Here is a 20,754-nt window from a genome sequence, read left to right as displayed (position 1 = left end):
ATGCTGCTGCGAAGTCCAGAGTCTCTCATGGGTCCCTGTACGGCCTCCCATTGCTGCTGTCTCCATCGCCACACTCTGCCATGTGCCACTTTCAGGTCTCCTCACACACTGCTGGTGTGTTCCATTTTTTGTCATAGGGTGCTGGCAGATTACGGGCCTCCCATTGCTGCTGCCAGGCCCCTAATCTGCCATGGGCCCCAGTACCGCCTCCTCATGCTGCTGCCAGGTCCACAGTGTCTCATGGGTCCCTGTACGGCCTCCCATTGCTGCTGTCTCCATCGCCACACTCTGCCATGTGCCACTTTCAGGTCTCCTCACACAATGCTGGTGTGTTCAATTTTTTGACATAGGGTGCTGGCAGATTACGGGCCTCCCATAGCTGCTGCCAGGCCCCTAATCTGCCATGGGCCCCTGTACTGCCTCCTCATGCTGCTGCCAGGTCCACAGTGTCTCATGCCATGTGCCACTTTCAGGTCTCCTCACACTGCTGGTGTGTTGAATTTTTTGACATAGGGTGCTGGCAGATTACGGGCCTCCCATAGCTGCTGCCAGGCCCCTAATCTGCCATGGGCCCCTATACCACCTCGTCCAGAGTCTCTCATGGGTCCCTGTACGGCCTCCCATTGCTGCTGTCTCCATCGCCACACTCTGCCATGTGCCACTTTCAGGTCTCCTCACACTGCTGGTGTGTTCCATTTTTTGTCATAGGGTGCTGGCAGATTAGGGGCCTCCCATAGCTGCTGCCAGGCCCCTAATCTGCCATGGGCCCCTGTACCGCCTCCTCATGCTGCTGCCAGGTCCACAGTGTCTCATGCCATGTGTCACTTTCAGGTCTCCTCACACTGCTGGTGTGTTCAATTTTTTGACATAGGGTGCTGGCAGATTACGGGCCTCCCATAGCTGCTGCCAGGCCCCTAATCTGCCATGGGCCCCTATACCGCCTCCTCATGCTGCTGCCAGGTCCAGAGTCTCTCATGGGTCCCTGTACGGCCTCCCATTGCTGCTGTCTCCATCGCCACACTCTGCCATGTGCCACTTTCAGGTCTCCTCACACTGCTGGTGTGTTCCATTTTTTGTCATAGGGTGCTGGCAGATTACGGGCCTCCTATAGCTGCTGCCAGGCCCCTAATCTGCCATGGGCCCCTGTACCGCCTCCTCATGCTGCTGCCAGGTCCACAGTGTCTCATGCCATGTGCCACTTTCAGGTCTCCTCACACTGCTGGTGTGTTCAATTTTTTGACATAGGGTGCTGGCAGATTACGGGCCTCCCATAGCTGCTGCCAGGCCCCTAATCTGCCATGGGCCCCTATACCGCCTCCTCATGCTGCTGCCAGGTCCAGAGTCTGTCATGGGTCCCTGTACGGCCTCCCATTGCTGCTGTCTCCATCGCCACACTCTGCCATGTGCCACTTTCAGGTCTCCTCACACTGCTGGTGTGTTCCATTTTTTGTCATAGGGTGCTGGCAGATTACGGGCCTCCTATAGCTGCTGCCAGGCCCCTAATCTGCCATGGGCCCCTGTACCGCCTCCTCATGCTGCTGCCAGGTCCACAGTGTCTCATGCCATGTGCCACTTTCAGGTCTCCTCACACTGCTGGTGTGTTGAATTTTTTGACATAGGGTGCTGGCAGATTACGGGCCTCCCATAGCTGCTGCCAGGCCCCTAATCTGCCATGGGCCCCTATACTGCCTCCTCATGCTGCTGCCAAGTCCAGAGTCTGTCATGGGTCCCTGTACGGCCTCCCATTGCTGCTGTCTCCATCGCCACACTCTGCCATGTGCCACTTTCAGGTCTCCTCACACTGCTGGTGTGTTGAATTTTTTGACATTGGGTGCTGGCAGATTACGGGCCTCCCATAGCTGCTGCCAGGCCCCTAATCTGCCATGGGCCCCTGTACCGCCTCCTCATGCTGCTGCCAGGTCCACAGTGTCTCATGCCATGTGCCACTTTCAGGTCTCCTCACACTGCTGGTGTGTTCAATTTTTTGACATAGGGTGCTGGCAGATTACGGGCCTCCTATAGCTGCTGCCAGGCCCCTAATCTGCCATGGGCCCCTATACCGCCTCCTCATGCTGCTGCCAGGTCCAGAGTCTCTCATGGGTCCCTGTACGGCCTCCCATTGCTGCTGTCTCCATCGCCACACTCTGCCATGTGCCACTTTCAGGTCTCCTCACACACTGCTGGTGTGTTCAATTTTTTGACATAGGGTGCTGGCAGATTACGGGCCTCCCATTGCTGCTGCCAGGCCCGTAATCTGCCATGGGCCCCCGTACCGACTCCTCATGCTGTGACGTTGCAACAAGGTGGAATTCAACCCTACATATGTTAGACCGCCTTTACGAACAGCAAAAGGCCATCACAGATTTCCTGATGTTAAAAGCGGATAAAGGTACTCCCTGTGTAACTGAGATGTCAGCCATTGGCAGCTCATGCGTGACACCTGCGCTTGCTCAGGCCCTTTGAGGAGGCCACGCTATTCGTGAGTCGGCAGGACTATGGGATGAACGACGTCATTCCTCTGTTGCACGTCCTGGAACAAATGCTGTTAACAATGGCTGGTCAGGGTGCGGTAGACGTGGCGCACAGATCTCAACGCCACATGACCCCTGTGGGGGCAGGACAGGAAGAAGAGGAGGAGGTAGAGGAGGACATTGGTGCTCAGGAATTATTGAGTGAAATGGGTGGTTTTTCCACTCAGCGGACAGGAGTGGAGGAGCAGGAGCATCTGGTAGAGGAGGAGGAAGAGGAGACAGAGGACCCAGACGCACCGTGGCAGTATGCTGTGGAGATGGAGGCAGGGAGTCCCTCGCATTCCTTGGCACAAATGGCCCATAGCATGCTCGCTTGCTTGCGTACCGACAGCCGAATAATAACCATCAGACAGAGGGATGACTTTTGGCTGTCCACCTTGTTGGACCCTCGCTACCGTTCAAAAATGGTGGCCTTTTTCACACCTGCTGAGAGGGAGGCCAAAATAACGTACTATAAAAACCACCTATGTAGTCAGCTGGTCTCTGCCTTTGTGCGCCAGCGTCCATCCTCAGACACTGTGGGCCCTGTGCGCTCGCGTTCCGCTGCCATGGCAGCAGGGGAGGGGTGGGGTGGTAGGAGCAGTGGCAGCTCCACCAGCAGCAGCTGCCTCAGTCTGCAGTCGATGATGAGTAGCTTTCTTCACCAGCGCAGTGAGGAAACTAATAACCAGCCGCAGCAGCAGCAGCAGCAGCAGCATCAGGTGGACCTGGAGCAGGACCTCAAACAACAGGCTTAGGCCTACTTGGACAGCACCCTGCCAACCGAGGTAGACAATCCCCTTGACTACTGGGCAACGAAACTTGACCTTTGGCCCCAACTAGCTGAATTTGCCCTTGAAAGGCTGTCATGCCCGGCCAGTAGCGTGGCATCGGAGCGCGTGTTTAGTGCGGCAGGAGGTATTGCAACTCCGCGGAGGACACGACTGTCCACCCAAAGTGTGGAGAGACTCACGTTTGTGAAAATGAATCAGGCGTGGATTAGTCTGGATTTCAAACCACCAGTTCCTGACACAACTGACTAAATCCGCCATGAATCATGCCCCAAACATGTGCCACTTTCAGGTCTCCTCACACTGCTGGTGTGTTCCATTTTTTGTCATAGGGTGCTGGCAGATTACGGGCCTCCCATAGCTGCTGCCAGGCCCCTAATCTGCCATGGGCCCCTATACCGCCTCCTCATGCTGCTGCCAAGTCCAGAGTCTCTCATGGGTCCCTGTACGGCCTCCCATTGCTGCTGTCTCCATCGCCACACTCTGCCATGTGCCACTTTCAGGTCTCCTCACACTGCTGGTGGGTTCCATTTTTTGTCATAGGGTGCTGGCAGATTACGGGCCTCCCATAGCTGCTGCCAGGCCCCTAATCTGCCATGGGCCCCTATACCGCCTCCTCATGCTGCTGCCAGGTCCAGAGTCTCTCATGGGTCCCTGTACGGCCTCCCATTGCTGCTGTCTCCATCGCCACACTCTGCCATGTGCCACTTTCAGGTCTCCTCACACTGCTGGTGTTTTACATTTTTTGTCATAGGGTGCTGGCAGATTACGGGCCTCCCATAGCTGCTGCCAGGCCCCTAATCTGCCATGGGCCCCCGTACCGACTCCTCATGCTGCTGCCAGGCCCGTAATCTGTCATGGGCCCCTGTTGTCGCTTGTTGGCATATTCCGCTCGTTCAGATGCTCCTTCTCCTGCTACTCCTCTTCACGGATTCCGTCAGCAGTCTTTCTTGGAATCCGTTTCCAAGAGACAACAGTTTGCGAGCACGCACCCGACGGTGCAGAAGCTGAACGTCCTCCTGCCCAAGTTGCTGCTGCCAGGCTCGTAATCTGTCATGCGCCCCTGTACCGCCTCCTCATGCTGCTGCCAGGTCCAGAGTGTGTCATGGGCCCCCGTACCGACTCCTCATGCTGCTGCCAGGCCCGTAATCTGTCATGGGCCCCTGTACCACCTCCCCATGCTGCTGCCAGGTCCAGAGTGTGTCATGGGTCCCTGTACGGCCTCCCATTGCTGCTGCCAGGCCCGTAATCTGCCATGGGCCCCCGTACCAACTCCTCATGCTGCTGCCAGGCCCGTAATCTGTCATGGGCCCCTGTACCGCCTCCTCATGCTGCTGCCAGGTCCAGAGTGTGTCATGGGTCCCTGTACGGCCTCCCATTGCTGCTGTCTCCATCGCCACACTCTGCCATGTGCCACTTTCAGGTCTCCTCACACTGCTGGTGGTTTCCATTTTTGTCATAGGGTGCTGTATGGCCTCCCATTGCTGCTGCCTCCACCACCACACTGTGGCTCCACACTCTGGTTTTGGCCCCGTGACTGCCCAAATGAGTGAAGTGTGCGGTGATTCTAAGATCGACGGCACTCATCTGCATGTCATACTGACTGTCAGTATTATTTCTCTTCCCCAGCAGACTCCAAGGGCATTTAAATTAAAGGTACAGTGTTCTGCACTAATATAAAGGCTCTCTGAAGCCTAGAAACACCCTTTTATAAGTTAAATTCGCAGCGAATATATTCGACTCGAATCAAAATTTTTCCACGAATTCGCCGAATCAGTCGAATCGAATTTTTGAATACTTCGCTCATCTCTAGTTGTAACATGTGAAAATGTGGAAAATTTCAAATTGTACAAATGCTTTTTCAAAGCACTGTAGGTAGCTAGGGGGAGCTAGATAGTGGCTGAGCAGTAGCCCAGGTGTAATAGCCAGACTGGGGTCAAATTATGGTCAGGGCTGAGAGGCTCTGCAGGCTAGCCTCTCTGGAATTTCCCCCTGCTCTAGAGCATTGGAGTAAGGCCCCAGAGGCAGTGGGTGGATTTGAGAAGTGACTGGCTGAACTCTTGTGGGACCCTAGCCAATCCCCACCAGAAGTCTTAGCAAGGGGCAGGGACACCCTTAAATGTGTTGGAGCCTGCTCAGTAGCAGGAGGGTTGGAGGAGAAGTGGAGGAGACCTGAGGCTGAGATGCAGGAGCCTGGGAGGGAGCCCAGGCTGGAAGGGGCTCACCTCCAAGCAGAGGGACCTTGAAAAGAAGAAAGCTGAGGACTTCACTGGCCCCCTGAGAGAAGACCACCTGGCAGCAGGGAAGGAGCGCCCCAGCTGATAGGCCTGGTAGCAGCCATCTACCCAACAGCAGCACAAGAGAAGGACTCAGTGAGTACTCCTACACCCACTGCACCAAAAAGGGGAGAGAGCATTTGGGTGGGGAATTTAGCTCCATACCCGGGACTGTTAAAGCTTAAGTGGCATCTTTGGACTCCCTTTTCCAGGGATTCCTGCAGACAGCTGGATGAAGAGGAGGATTTATCTGGGGTCTGGGGTGGTGCACCAGGAAAGGCTGGATAGCTATCCTAGGAGAGAAGATCTGACTATAAGGCTTGTAAATAGTTCAGGAAGTTTGTCCTCAGTTACCATTCCCTTGGGCATCCCTACACCCCTTACCCCATCCAAGTCCTACATCCCTAATAAAACTTCAAGGACTGTTTTTTGTGTCTCCTGATGCAAGTCTGAATGGAAAAAGTGTGACGCCTGGCTGTGCAGCACTATAGGGGGACCCAAATTTAGTGACTCCTCAGAGGGTAGTGCTACAAATGTATGGATAAAAAGCCTGAATATACTTAGAGAAGGAAGCAACAACCTCTCAGGACTGCTTCTATTAAAAGCTGAACAAGTGAATGATCTATGATTACTTAAAACTACATGTATCTTTAGAACATTGGAAATATAGTAGCTAGCCCTCAGGGCTGATTGCTTAAGAACGTAAGAAAAAAAAAATAAGGAACAAACGCAAGTCACAGGGTGTTGCCTCAAGTACTGATTCAGCTTTCTGTAATGAAAGATTGATTGATGAACTCTTCTTTGAAATAAAGAATTGCTAGTCATATATAAATGATGCAGGAATTATTTTAGGTACAAAAATAAATTTGTTACATGAGACTGTAAATAATACAAAGGATCACTGAGCTAGTAAACGTCCAATTAAAACTCAGGTTTAAAAAAAGTAATTCATATTATTCGCTTTACCACCCAAATGATTTCTAATTCTCTTCAGAAAGCCTTGAGATTTGTACACCTCTGTCAGTAAGAAAAGTAAAAAATATGGAAATTTAGTGGGCGGGCATTTCATACAGGAGATGGGAAACTGGTGTTCAATTCAGTTTTAAAAAAAAGCCATTAGTCATAGGTTTTTTATAGTGATAATTTTGGTTAATACATTTTGCTTACCAACTGCAAAATGGTTTTTGGACTGAATAAATTTCAGCCCCTGATTCTGTGATCCTAGTTATTATTTTGGTTACTACCTGGCATATGATTATTTTACTGTCTATACGCTACATTAACTGCCAGTTGCAAATCTGCCTCAACTCTGCCTGCCCTTTTGTGTGCCCATCATAGAATACTGCCTGAATACTGTGTGCACCAACTCCCTGCCATTAACAACAGATGGTTTGCCATATTTGTTCCGATGTCCTCAAATGTGCATCAGGCAAGCTTTTTCATACAATCAGAGCAACACTAATTAGCAACACAGGGTATAAGCATATTTTTGAAACAGTATGCTATTCTGGTAAGATATTTCTAATACTTGAACCAATAAGGAGCAGTAGGATTTGGCAAAACATAATGTTGGCTTTAAACAAATATGCAGATATATTGGATTTGGCTTTGGCATTGGCAGATTGTGAAAAGACAATATAAGGACAAAATCTTACTAGGAAGCTATCGACTGTCTTAATTTTCATTAATAAAAAGTTAGCAAACCTAAAAGGCAAGCTCCACCTAAATTTAATATTTCTTTTCTGAGTAGAGAATGCTGTGATAGATTTCACATGAAACTTCAAGACTTCCCCACAGTAGTTTTTGCCTTTACTCTACCATAAAGCCTAGTTACTGTCTCAAGGCTGGACTCCCCAGATGTTTTATATAATAATAAATTACCACCTGGTTTAGTTTTGATCAAAGCCCTTGGACATAAATAGGCTTGTTTACACTTGTGGTTGGTGGCCTATAAAAACAGGGAGTTGAGCCACATTTTTGCCAGCCCCAACCCCAGCCACTGCCCCCCCCCTTCCACCAAGCATGGTTATGCACACATGCTGCTTTGCTTGAGGCATGGCAAAATTATCCTCCTGGCGCAACCCATTCAAGTGGAGTTACGGCACTGTGGTGCAGGTTTTTAAAGGTTAAAACAGGCAGTGAGAAGGCAGAATTGCCTCCTCACTGCCTGCCAAATGCCCTCTGAATGTAATCTACCGCAGATCCCTCTTCAATGAGTGGTGTAAATTGACCCCTAGGAATTCTTATGAAGACATCTTACCAATAAAGATTGGATGAGCTATAAAAAGCCAGCATGTGACTTGTGACAACATAAACAGACATATCTCTTTTGAATTCAGTTGACCTTTAATAATATTAATTGATATACAAATAGAAACGCCTTAAATTCTATCCAGACATACCAATGTGTTACTGTTTTATGAAAACGCAATTAGTACTGAAGCAGTGAACTCTGCATCCTTAAATATGAACATAGCTATACTAAAAGTATCTTACTGTTACCTGATTTAGACTGTAAGAAAATCGCAGTGATCTGGAGTTGAAACCTTTCTTTTCTGACTCAGCAATAAACACAGTTTGGTATTTCGTAGGAATTGAGGAAGGAGTGATAGGTATTTCCAGCCCTTTAAAAACCAGAATAAGAACACATAAGAACACATAAGAAAATAAAATCTAAAAGTGCAACTGTTATTGCAAAATATACACAAATCATTGTTGGCTAGATTATATGGTCATATATGAATACATTTTATGGTATTGTATCTACTACATAAATTATATCATATGACATTTGTAAATGTTAAATATGTGTTAGAAATTCTGTATTTAGTCCTACAGAACAAACAGTGTACAGTCTACATGTGCTTTTCTGCTTGCTTCACTGCAACCAGGAAACAGGAAACTTTATTTTAGAGAAAAGACAGAGTTTACAGTACCATAGATGCAGGTACAAACATATAAACACTGCCATCTACTGGTTGATGAATATATCCCTACTGAATACTTATGTACCGTTGTTGTTCCACAGAATACAAGAACATTGTATTCCAACAATATGCACCATCAGACAGAAAAAAAAATCTGAAGTGTCAATTATCTAGAGGCAATAGTTGTGTTCCACTTAATGTAGAGCAATTAAAGGATTTAAATAGTGCACATAGTGTGTCTAAGCAAAATATGGGGCTAACCATGGCAAAATATGTTCCCTTGTGGGTAGTGTTCAAGGAAAAGGTGCCCTTCTTGGTGGGTGGAAAAAATGCCCTTGCTTTGTTTGGAAGAAAAAAATGCCTGTGTTGCCTGGAAGAAATAATGCCCCTGCATTAATGGCGACATTGGAATGAAGTTTGCCCTGGTGTCGGTAGGATAAAGAAGGCGCTTATGGGGAAGAGGCTGAAGGGCCTTTGGAAGGCTCTGAATACGGCGACAGCTGAGGGACTCTGTGAGAGTTCTGTTTCAAATCAGGTGCTAATGATAAGATCCTCATTAGGAAGTACGCAGGTGGAGCCTCAGAGATCTAGACTCTAATGTTCTCTTTACTATTGATGTGTGTGGTATCATCGTGCAAAGGTCAAAAGATTTGTGGATGTGAGAAATGTAAAAAGATATTAAATCAATTATTCCACTGTAGGGAAAATAATCTACAAGTGGCAGAGATTACAAAAAACGCAAATTTTTCCAGTACTGGTCAGACCAGCCAATTCAGCTCAAGAGCTGACAGTCTGATGCTTAAAAAAATTATCCATGAACCTCAAAATTTGATTGGAGATCTGCAGGTAACTCTTACAACAGTTGGTGTCAAAGTGCATGCATCTGCATTCAGAAAGTGATTGCACCAACATAACTTGCCTGGGAGGAGTACCAGGAAAAGCCATTTGCTGTACAAAAAGAACATACAGCTATCCGCTGAACATATTGAAAAATACCAGACCTTTTGGATAGAATGATGAACCAAAGAAATCTGTTTGGCCACAGTAACTGAAGAAATGTTTGGGGTCCACCAAAGACAGCATTTCAATAGAAGAACCTTATATTAACTGTGAAGTATGGTGGTAGGAATGTTATGGTTTGGGATTTATTTCCTGCTTCAAGGCCTGGACAGCTTGTAGTAAACTATTCAACTAAGAATTTGACATCATATCAAAATGTGCTTGTGTTACAGGATTATCAGTGATCTGAGTGAGGTATGACAAAGATGTTGCCTGCAGTATCTGTATTTAAAGAAGAGACAGAAAACACATGTTGCTCACTTGCATTCTAAAATTAAAGTGCAAAACAGAAAAGATTCACATTATACAGATAATTATTCTCTTTATAGTGGCAGAGCAGGCGACATGGAAAAGCGCATCAATCTGTATTAGAGAATTATCATTACTAACATATAGGATACTAAATAGAGAGTGTCAGAACAAACAGAAAACTGAACAAAGATAGCATGAATAAAGTGTGATTAGCCTGTATTTAAAGAGGAGACAGAAAACACATGTTGCTCACTTGCAGTCCAACTTTAATGTGAGCTTGTTAGTCTCATGATGTCACACTACAAATCATTAGAGCTCCCTCTAGCTGCAGCCTAGTAATAGCATTACTGGGATGTTTATTCATTTACTTGCTACACTTAATAAGGATGTGTGGCCATCTATCTAAAAGTTGAAATTAAACCAGAAATGAAACATTCAACATGATAATAATCTGAAGCACACTAGGAAATATATCATGGAATGGCTGAAAAAGAAGAAATGGGGGGTTATGGACTAACCTAATCGAAGCCCTGATTTAAATCCCTTTGAAATGTTTTGGGAGGATTTCAAATTTGCAGTTCATGCAAAGAACCCCACAAAAAAATTTACAAATAAGGAAATTTGCATGGTAGAGTTGTGGCCAAGTCGATGTCAGCTTCTGTTGGGCAGTTATACAAAATGTCTACAAGTAATTTCTGCAAAAGGGGGCAATACCAACTTCTGGGGCCAAAGGTTACTTTTTTAATGGGACACCAGTACATTTATTGATATGTTTATTGAAAAGCAAAATTGCCTTCCATCCTTTTTTATTCATTATTTCACCTTTACCTGTAGGCACTGGTTGAAAGAATATCTAGTTTTTCAAATATGTGGATCATAATGCTTTACAGATCTACTATTCAGCTACAGGCATTGGTAAAACTGAATTAGCACTGGATATTGCTCCGACGCTAGCTTTTAAATCATGAACTGATATTTTTGGAGTTAAGAAAAAAAGAATCTCAGTAGCACATTCTTTTCTGTAACATATTACATGTCTACCTATATCATACATGTCTACCTATGTGTATAATTTGTCAGAAACTGTAGACTGCATTCCTCATGGAAACAGCAGGCAATAAGGCAATCTATATTAAGAGAATAGTTCACCCTTCTGACCATGTTTCATGATACACCTATTTTTAGGGTGTAATATGAAACATGGTCATATTCCCCAGCCCCCCGTCCCCCACGTACTTGAATCACTTGATTCTTCTCCTTGCACACACCTGTTTTTTTTTTTTTTAATTCTGCATGGCTCTGCCTGAGCAGTCACATCAATGATTCAAGGGGATATGTGAATGGAAAGACTGCAAGTTCCATCTGCCACCATAAGGGACACGTAGACTTTAATGAAGCACAAGTATGGTGACATCACTACACTTGTAGTCCATTGTGATTTAACATTGTTTATATTGTAGAAACTGAATAAGCACAAACAAGGCAAAAGAAGCAATTGTAATACATATTTTGCAGAGCAATAAAGGTCTTCAGGCAGAGAAAACAATGTTTATCCACAAGGCACTTTCCAGTAGTAATATAACATGCACTTACAGCCCACAGAATGCCTGAGGAGCACTTCCCCTGGAGGGGTTACTGTATTACATTATCACACTGTGATACCTGTGTAACGCCCTCCAGCTTAGTCAGATAGTATCTATTAGATAGAGGCTTAGTAGCAGCCTGGGGATGAGTCGGCCGGGATGAGTCGGCCTGGGAGTGAGGTAGTGAGGTTACCTCAGGATAGGCTGGGAGGCTCTAAGAGGTCAGGGCTTCTGGAGCCCTCCCACCTCTCCAGAAACCTAAGAGCTTTCTGGAGGAGGGATAGAGGAGGGGAGGAGGCCCAGATCTGCATGATTAAAGGATCCTGGCCCATCCCCTGGCAAGAGGGTGGGCATGGTGACCAGAGCAACCCTCAAATGTGCCAGAGTTTGGGAGGAGGTGTGTAGTGTCAGGAAGAAAATGGATTGAGGAGGGCTGAAGTGTAGAGCCTGGGAGGGGGCCCAGGAAGGGGAGTCCACCTACAGGCAAGTTGCTAAAAAAGAGGATTTCCACTGCCTCAATGTCTCCCAGGGAGGACAGTCTGTGTAGCATTGAAGGAGCCAGCCCAGCATAAGGCCTGAGGGCAGCCACCAATCCACCAAGCTAACAGGAGAGGACAGTGTGAGTACTCTTACACCCCTCCCCCCCCATAACAGATAAGGTCAGACGGCAGTCAGGTGCAAGACCCAACTAGCTTCTCATCTGGGACTGTTCTAAATTAACAGCTCTTGGGCCTTCTTACTGAGGGATACCCAGGCAGCTGGGTGAAGAGGAGGAATTATCCAGGGTCTGAGGAGGTACCTCAAGGAGTGTTTGGCGCCACATTTTTGAACATAGTTGCTAAGGGGTTTGTCCTCAAGTTCTGCAGATCCTTGGGCATCCCATATACCCCTAGACCCCATCCACGTTCTTGACCCCTTAATGAAATCACAAAACAAATCTCAAGGACTGTTGTTTGACTCCAGTGAGCAAATGCGTGTTGCCTGGCTGTGCAGAGCATAGGGAGACCCAAATCAAATCCAGCTGCCCCTAAGGGGATAGTGCTACAACTGAGAGTAAATTAGTCCTCAATGATCTCCTTCCAGTCTGAAGATAAGGCACAGTGCCAACTTCAGTTCGGCAGGTAAACTGCAGCTGAATACCTACCAACATACAGCTCAAATGCACCTCTCACTGAACTGTGAATAATCCCAGATGCCTCTCAGTCTGATCTAAAATGCAAGCAGAATGCACCTGAAAGCAAGCTGCATAATCCCATCAGCACAAGAGAGCACATAGCTTTAGTGGTCCTAAAATTGGTGATGGATATACCAGACATTGCTCCTAGCAAAAGCTGACTTTGCCTTTTACATGTTCTTATTGGCTCCTCATGTTTTCTGGCCTTACTGTCCAATAGAAAGGTTAGAGGGGGGGACGCATGCACGGCCGGGAACCCTGATGGCCGCATCTTCCTGAGCTCCGCTCCTCTCCCGGCCCTAGAAACTCACCCACGGCGCATCGCTGCTCCACAGGCGTCCCTGGGTGAGTCATATCAGCGGGGCACCGAGGTCAGCAGACCCCAGCCTCCTCATGGGGAAAATCGGGCGCTAGAAGCCCCCTTCCCTGCCGCCACATGAGCCACGGCCGTCACCGCTGCAGCGGTTCCTCCATAGGCCGCAATCCCCGGCCTCAATTTCGGCCGCGATCCCGCGGCTGAGCTCCGGCGGACCCCCAGTGGTGGCCGGAGGTACTGCAGCAGCTGCCTCTGCAATGCAGCCGAGCTTCGGCGGACCCCCAGTGGGGGGCGGTGGTGCACTCTCCGCTGAGCCCTCCACCACCTGCTTCTGCCAATCCTCCTGTGCTGCCTTATACTAATACTCTCACGATATCTGTGCTGGAGGAAAAATTGCAGGCTTTTTTACGCAATATTACCGCCACTATATCCGCTGAAGTGAGCAAGTTGGCTTTGGATCTTTGGGGAGAAATAGCGCAAATTGTGGAACGTGCAAATCAATTGGAGAATAAATTTGATGAATGGGTGCAGTACGTCCATGTCTTAGAAGAAGATAATGTGTATCTGAAGCACACCATGTCCCAAATTCAGCTCCAATAAGAGGACCTGGAAAACAGGGAACGCCGGCAAAACGTCCGCATTCGTGGTATGTCTGAATCTATTGCCGATTCCCAACTCTGCCGGCATCTCCTGTCCTTTTTCACCGCAACCGCCCCCTTGGTCCTAGAAGCGGATTGGCGCATGGACAGGGCCCACCAATCGCTCGGTCCCAGACCTGCTGACGGCACCAGACCACGTGATGTCATCATCTGCTTTCACTTTTTTGAGAGCAAGGAAGCCTTGTTAGCTTCTGTACGCAACATCTCGTCCCTGGAATTTAAAGGGGACTGGCTTCAGCTCTTCTGTGATCTCTCTCCGATTACCCTGGCTAAACGGCGAACACTGGAGCCACTCACCACGCATCTCCAGCACCACCGTGTCCCCTATCGCTGGTGTTTTCCCTTCAGGTTGGTCGTCTCCAAAGATAATTCCCAAGTTTCTCTACGAGATCTTTTTGAGGCGGACTCCTTCCTGAAGCAATTGGGACTACCTCCTCTGCCTGAAGACAATTCCTCATTATCGCCTTCTCCATCTCGTCCTTCCGCTACCCCCGACAAGATTTGGACACCAGGTCGTAGGGGCCGGAAGCGTCTTTCACATACTTTCAACGTCCTCGTCCTTCTCGTTCCAGCGACTTGCCTGCTTGATGCTTCTCTACAGTGTCCCCCCCCTTTCCCCCCTTACCCCCGTCCCTTCCCCTCCCCCGCCTCCCTGACCTTAAATTTATTATTCCCCAATGTTATGCCAAAATCAGGCCATTGGCATCTCAATGAGTCCTTTTTGACCACGGAACATCTCCGTGCTGAGCTCTCACAGGGACTTGATCTGTATTTTCAACACAATGTAGGCTCTGTTCCATCTACCTCGACCGTATGGGAAGCCCACAAGGCGGTATTTCAAGGTCTTTGTATCTCCATGGGTTCTCGCCTGAAGAAATCCTCAGAGCATGCCAGGATTACCCTAGTTTGCCAGTTAACCCTAGCTGAACATAGACTTCTCGCAAAGCCGTCTATTCCTCGGCTGTATAAAGTGACCTCTCGACATGACCAAATCAAAACCCTCGATGCTTGTAAGTCCACAAAATCTCTCCTCTGGGTTAGGCAGAAATTCTACGAATTCTCTAACAAACCCCACTAATATTCTCTTTAATCCCAATCTTCCAGATAGTTTGGTCGTGTCCCGGTTGCTCCCTTGGGTAAAGGCCAGGTTTTTCCAATTGCGCCATCTAGTACACCCTATTACTCAGAAGTTGCAACCATTCTCATACCTCCAGAAAAAGGATCTGCCCTCCCAACATTTTTATATATATCTTCAGCTACGCCATTTTTTCTCCACCATGTCCCCCACTTTGACTCTTGGGAAACCTTCGCCCTTTGAGCGTCTATGTATACAGGGCCCACATATAATTTCCAAAACATATAAACTCTTAATGGACGCTACCCTCCTCTCTAACGACACTCACCATTACATGTGCAAGTGGTCCCAGTTTCTACAATGTGACATTGATCTACCACAGTGGAAGAACATTTGGGAAAACGCATCTAAATCCTCTGTCTGTGTGGTTTATAAAGAGAATACATACAAAGTTTTGATGTTGTGGTACAAAACCCCTGAGGTTATTCATGCTTTTAACCCGAATGCTTCTCCTGCCTGCTGGCGTTGTGGGAAAGACTTTGGCTCCCTCTTCCACATTTTTTGGACTTGTAGATCCATTGTCCCTTTTTGGGAAGAGCTTTTGTCTTTTTTACAATTGTTATTGCATACCTCTCTCCCTTTTTAGCCTCTATACTTTTTATTGGGCTTGCCGTTCCCAGGTCTTCCCAAGGTGTCCAGGAAACTTTCCACACATATTTTTATTGCGGCCAGAAGAAGCGTTCCTATGTGTTGCTTATCCGCTATACCGCCCTCGATGTCCACTTTGTTTAAAATTATTGCTGATGTACGACAGATGGAATACCTGACTGCTTTACATTCCGGCTCGACAGCTGTGTTTGAGACAGTGTGGCACCCATGGGATAATTTCTCCCCTTCCCACCTTTCTCCAACTGTACTGTTCTGAGAGCCTCCCCACTGTAGCTATGTGACGTTATTATGTTTGTAACCATTCAGATTTTACCATCGATGTGTTCCTTCTTTTTATTTTGTTCTCTTTCAACGTGTTCTTTGTATATGTATATATGTGAAAATCAATAAAAATTGTTAATACAAAAAGAAAGGTTAGAGGATGTGTCAGTATTTGCTTTTTAGAGTGCCTTGTGATTTGGGTCACCCAGGAACACATCTAAATATAAAGTAAATAATCTTGGGGCCAATTTACTAAGTATTATACTGACAGGCTTCTGATTTTAAATCCAAATCCAACTTCATGTATATATATATTTTTTTTCAGTACAGTCGAGATGAGTTTTTCTGTCTTCATTACCACTGGAGAGATTTGCCCTCAACTCATGTCTTTCGACACACTTTTGCATGTTTGTTTTAATATTAATGAATTGTTTTCAGGTATGTAAATCATAATATAATTTTTTGCTTATTGCACCTCTGCAATTTGTGATCTGCTGATAACATCTGACTGTGTTAACTCGGTCAGAGAACAAAACATATACAAGAAATGACCCATGCTAAAATTCTGCTCATAACAGGCTGGCTGTAGGAACAATAGCTGGAGAGCAAGAGGTATAAATAGAGGAAAGGTTGAATTCAAATACTTATCTTTCCCTACGGGGTGTTCTGCGACTCTAAAATGTTCTGTTTAGCTGAACTTGATAAATCATAATGTCACATTCTTGTCACTATAAACATACTGAAATTTTTTCTTTAGTTTCAACTTGGGGCCACATTTGGTTCAACCCTGCCCTCTAGTGACAAGTAGGAAATAATATACTAAATATAAGACACTCTCTTTTGGAGTCATTTTTTGCCAGAAGCAAATGTTTAGAGATGGAAATTGTGTCAAAGTGATTTACATTCCAGTTGTCAAGCACTTCAAAAAATGAATGGCATGATACTATAAGCAGGTGGAATAAAAAAAAAAAATAAGATGAAATGTATTACTAAAAGGGATCCTAGTAACATTCACAGCACATGTTAGTGTCACAATATCCATACAGAAATTGTATTGTTTCACATTCAAATAACTTGTTGTTTAACCATTGCTCAATGTAAGCAGAAAAAGACAACAAAATGGCACAGGGTAGTTTTCCTCTATAGGATTAGCAGATTGGAAGCCAAGTATGTGTGGGAAAATATTCCCTCCAGCACTACCACCATATGACATCAATTTTCTCAAGACTCTATCAGGTCACTAAGCAAATGGAAATGGCAATCTCGTACAATGGGAGAGGTGGTATACACACCTCTCCGATGGTTCATGTTTTGCTGCAGCCTCTATGACATTTTGGTATTCAAAACCTCTGGGATTGTTAGATATCTGTGTCTCCCACAGCATGCCGTGGTTGCATCCTGATTGCTACCGGACAGAGCAGTGATGCAGGGTTAGAAGAACCACAGCATACAGGGTGCGCAAGCATCTGACACTGCCAGGAGCGCTGAAGGCCAAAGTGTCTTATGAAGATTGTAGCACTAGAGGTAAGGTAGGGGACATGGTCCACCAGTGAGGCAAGTATACCACTTCTTCTAATGCCGGGAAATTGCTGTTTGCATTTGTTTAGGGACCTGACAGGGACTGTTTAAGTTATTATTTACCACTCCCATAAGCCACTTTGAAAAAAAAAAAGCTCTTCAGCAGCATTAAGCCTAGGTTCACACCAGTGGTGTAACTAGAGCCCTCAGAGGCCTCGGTGCAAGAAACCATGAAGGGCCCCTGGAATGCCAGGGTCCAGTAGTTCCCAGTGTGACCTGTAGTTTCGCCACTGGTGTCAGTAGCTTTATTTTATTTGTGGTATTTTATTTTTACCTTTTTTTTCAATAATTTTTTACAATTTGGGGAGCTTTGGTGAGATATGCAGGGGTCTAAACAGACCTCTAATATTCCACCTTTGAGACAAGGAAAGGAGACTGAGAACACAGCCCTCAATCTCCATCTCTGCAGCCTTAGCAGCACTGAATGGACAGAAATAGCTCTGTACAGTCTGCTGCTGTCCATTCACAAACTGAAACTAGTAAATAGTTTACTATGTTTCAGTTATGAATGGATAGAGTCAGTGATCGGTACGGATCACTGACTCTCTATTCAGAAAACAAAGGAGACGGTAAATGACACATTTACCAGCCCCCTTTGCTACTCTTCATCCTGACAAATCCCCCACAGCAGCTGGCAGGAGAGGGGAGGGGGGAACCCGGCAGAACTGGGGGGGACAAGGGGGGGGCCAGGAAGGAGCTCAGGGGGACTAGAGAGCACATGAGGAGCAGCAGAAAAAAGCTGAATAGGAGGAGCAGCAGGGACAGCTGCATATAGAGGAACCAATCTCTTCATGTTCCTCTTGCAGCTGCTGAATGCCAGCTTTTCCTCCACTCCCTCTGCCAGCATTCAGTGGAGAGATTGGTTACTCTATATTCAACCACACCCCCAACTCCTATCCAGGCATCATGGGCCCCCAGCAGAATGGGGCCGGGTCACAATTGCGACCCTTGCGACCCCCGTAGATACACCCCTGGTTAACACTATGAATTGCCCAGGAAGTGCACCACATTCCAGTGCAATTCACATGCGATTTAGTGCAGCACAATTTGAGCCCATTCATTTTTAATGGGCTCAAAACACACCAAAGTTGTGCATGAAGTATGTTGTAAACACACTACAACTGGATTGCATGGTAGTTTTGTACCATGTGATTTGGTGCAGGCAAACATACTGAGTTTGCAGCCTGTGTTTGGGGTGTCGATAGCATTGAAATTACACCTGCTGCAGATTGCAAGGGCAATCTCTTTGCTGGATGGGGTGTCTCTTTGCTATATGGGGCTGTCTCTTTGCTGGAATAAGCTGTCTCTTTGCTTGATGGGCTGTCTCTTTGCTGGATGGGCTGTCTCTTTGCTGGAATGGGCTGTCTCTTTGCTGGAACAAGCTGTCTTTTTGCTGGATGGGCTGTCTCTTTGCTCAACAGGCTCTTGGCTGGATAGGCTGTCTCTTTGCTGGATGGGCTGTCTCTTTGCTAGATGGGCTGTCTCTTTGCTATATGGGGTTGTCTCTTTGCTGGATGGGCTGTTTCTTTGCTGGAACGAGCTGTCTCTTTGCTGGATGGGCTGTCTCTTTGCTCAACAGGCTCTTTGCTGGATAGGCAGGCTGTCTCTTTGCTGGGCAGGCTGTCTCTCTGCTCAACAGGCTCTTTGCTGGATATGCTGGCTGTCTCTTGCTGGGAGGGCTGTCTCTTTGCTGGATGGGCTGTCTCTTTGCTGGATGGGCTCTCTTTTCTGGATGGGCTGTCTTCTTGATGGATGGGCTGTCTCTTTGCTAGATGGGGCTGTCTCTTTGCTGGACGGGTGTCTCTTTGCTGGATGGGCTGTCTCTTTGCTGGATGGCTGTCTCTTTGCTGGATGGGCTGTCTCTTTCCTGGACAAGCTGTCTCTTTGCTGGACTGGCTGTCTCTTTGCTGGACTGGCTGTCACTTTGCTGGTTGAGCTGTTTCTTTGTTGGACAGACTGTCTCTTTGCTGGACGGACTGTCTCTTTGCTGGACGGACTGTCTCTTTGCTGGATGTGGCTGTCTCTTTGCTGGGCAAGATGTCTCTTTGCTGGATGAGCTGTCTCTTTGCTGGGCAGGATGTCTCTTTGCTGGATGAGCTGTCTCTTTGCTGGATGAGCTGTCTCTTTGCTGAATGGGCTGTCTCTTTGCTGGGCAGGAAGTCTCTTTGCTGGACAAAGCTGTCTTTGCTGGACTGTGATATCTCTTTGCTGAATGGTAATGTCTCTTTTCTGGATTGGGCTGTCTCTTTGCTGGATGGGGATGTCTCTTTGCTAGACTGAGTTGTCTCTTTGTCCAGTTGGGTCCATCAAAGAGACATCCCAATCCAGCAAAGAGACAGCCCAGTCCAAGAAGGGACATCCCCATCCAGCAAAGAGACATCGCTGTCCAGCAGAGACATCCCATCTCTTTGTGGATTGGCAAGTCTCTTTGCTATATGGGGATGTCTCTTTGCTGGGCTGAGCTGTCTCTTTGCTATATGGGGATGTCTCTTTGCTGGATGGGGAATGTCTCTTTGTTGGATTGGGCCATCTCTTTGAATATACAGGGGGCACTGTGATTAGATCTCTAGGGGCACTGTAATGTAAAGAGGCACTGTGATATAAAGGGGACTGCGCTGTAAAGGGCACTGTAATCAATACAGTGCCCCTTTACAGTGCAGTCCCCTTTATACCACAGTGCCCCTTTATATTACAGTGCAGAGGATTGACTCTGTGAACATCCGTCACCAACTGCCTCCACGAATGCCCTTGCATCCCCCTCTCCTGGAAATTGGCTGCTCAGTCTAAAATGCCCGGGTCTATTTTTTGTCCCAGTCCGGGCCTGACTATGAGGACCCTGATGGACATAAGGTTGGGGGACTCTGGAGAACATAATTTAAAGGAGGATCCTGATTTATTGGGGGGGCTTTTTGGACCCTAATGTTGAGGGAGAACTCTGGAGACCCTGATTTAAGGAGGGGAAACTTTGCGGACCCTGATGCAAGGGGAGGGGTTGTGGGGACCCTCTCCTGTATCCTGTCGGCAGGCTTTGGCCGTCTCTTGTATCCTGTCCGCAGTCTCTGATCGTCTCCTGTATTCTGTCCGCAGTTTCTGGCCATCTCCTGGGGTGGAGCTGTAATAGGAAGAGGTGGAGCCTAAAGTGGAAGGGGCTGAGTTTACAAATGAAGGGGTGGGTCCTAAATAGGAAGGGGTGGGACAAATTTAGATGGGGGGCATGATTTTAGTCTTTCATCCTGATACCTAATGGCAGTCAGAGTGCCATTGTTTAGCCTGTAGAGGTCTGTGCATCCCTCCATGGATATGCCTCCCCAGACCATCACTGACCCACCACCAAAACAGTAATGCTGAAAGATGTTACAGGCAGCATAACATTCTCTGCGGCTTCTTGAGACCCTTTCATGTCTGACACATGTGCTCAGGGTGTACCTGCTCTCATTTGTGAAAAGCACAGGGGGCCAGTGGCGGTCCTGCCAATTCTGGTGTTCAATGGCAAATGCCAATCGAGCTCTATGGTGCAGGGCAGTGAGCACAGTGCCCACTAGGGGATGTTGGGCCCTCAGGACACCCCCATGAAGTCTGTTTCTGATTGGTTAGAGACATTCACACCAGTGCCCTGCTAGAGGT

At 47.2% G+C, this 20,754-nt stretch overlaps 1 protein-coding gene across 1 annotated transcript in view; it reads right to left on the bottom strand.

Moving 5' to 3' along the window:
• STPG1 (sperm tail PG-rich repeat containing 1) overlaps positions 1–20,754 on the bottom strand; it is a 196,003-nt gene that overhangs the window by 112,128 nt on the left and 63,121 nt on the right. Inside the window, exon 3 of the mRNA XM_089665192.1 lies at positions 8,080–8,201. Coding sequence (XP_089521318.1) covers positions 8,080–8,201 — 122 coding nt within the window. The remainder of the gene's footprint in view (positions 1–8,079; positions 8,202–20,754) is intronic.

The sequence above is a fragment of the Staurois parvus genome, unplaced genomic scaffold, assembly GCF_062004578.1.
Source record: "Staurois parvus isolate SC_StPar_1 unplaced genomic scaffold, SC_StPar_1.0 ptg002140l, whole genome shotgun sequence".
In the NCBI taxonomy this organism is placed as follows: domain Eukaryota; kingdom Metazoa; phylum Chordata; class Amphibia; order Anura; family Ranidae; genus Staurois; species Staurois parvus.
This window is presented reverse-complemented; position numbering and strand designations above follow the sequence as displayed.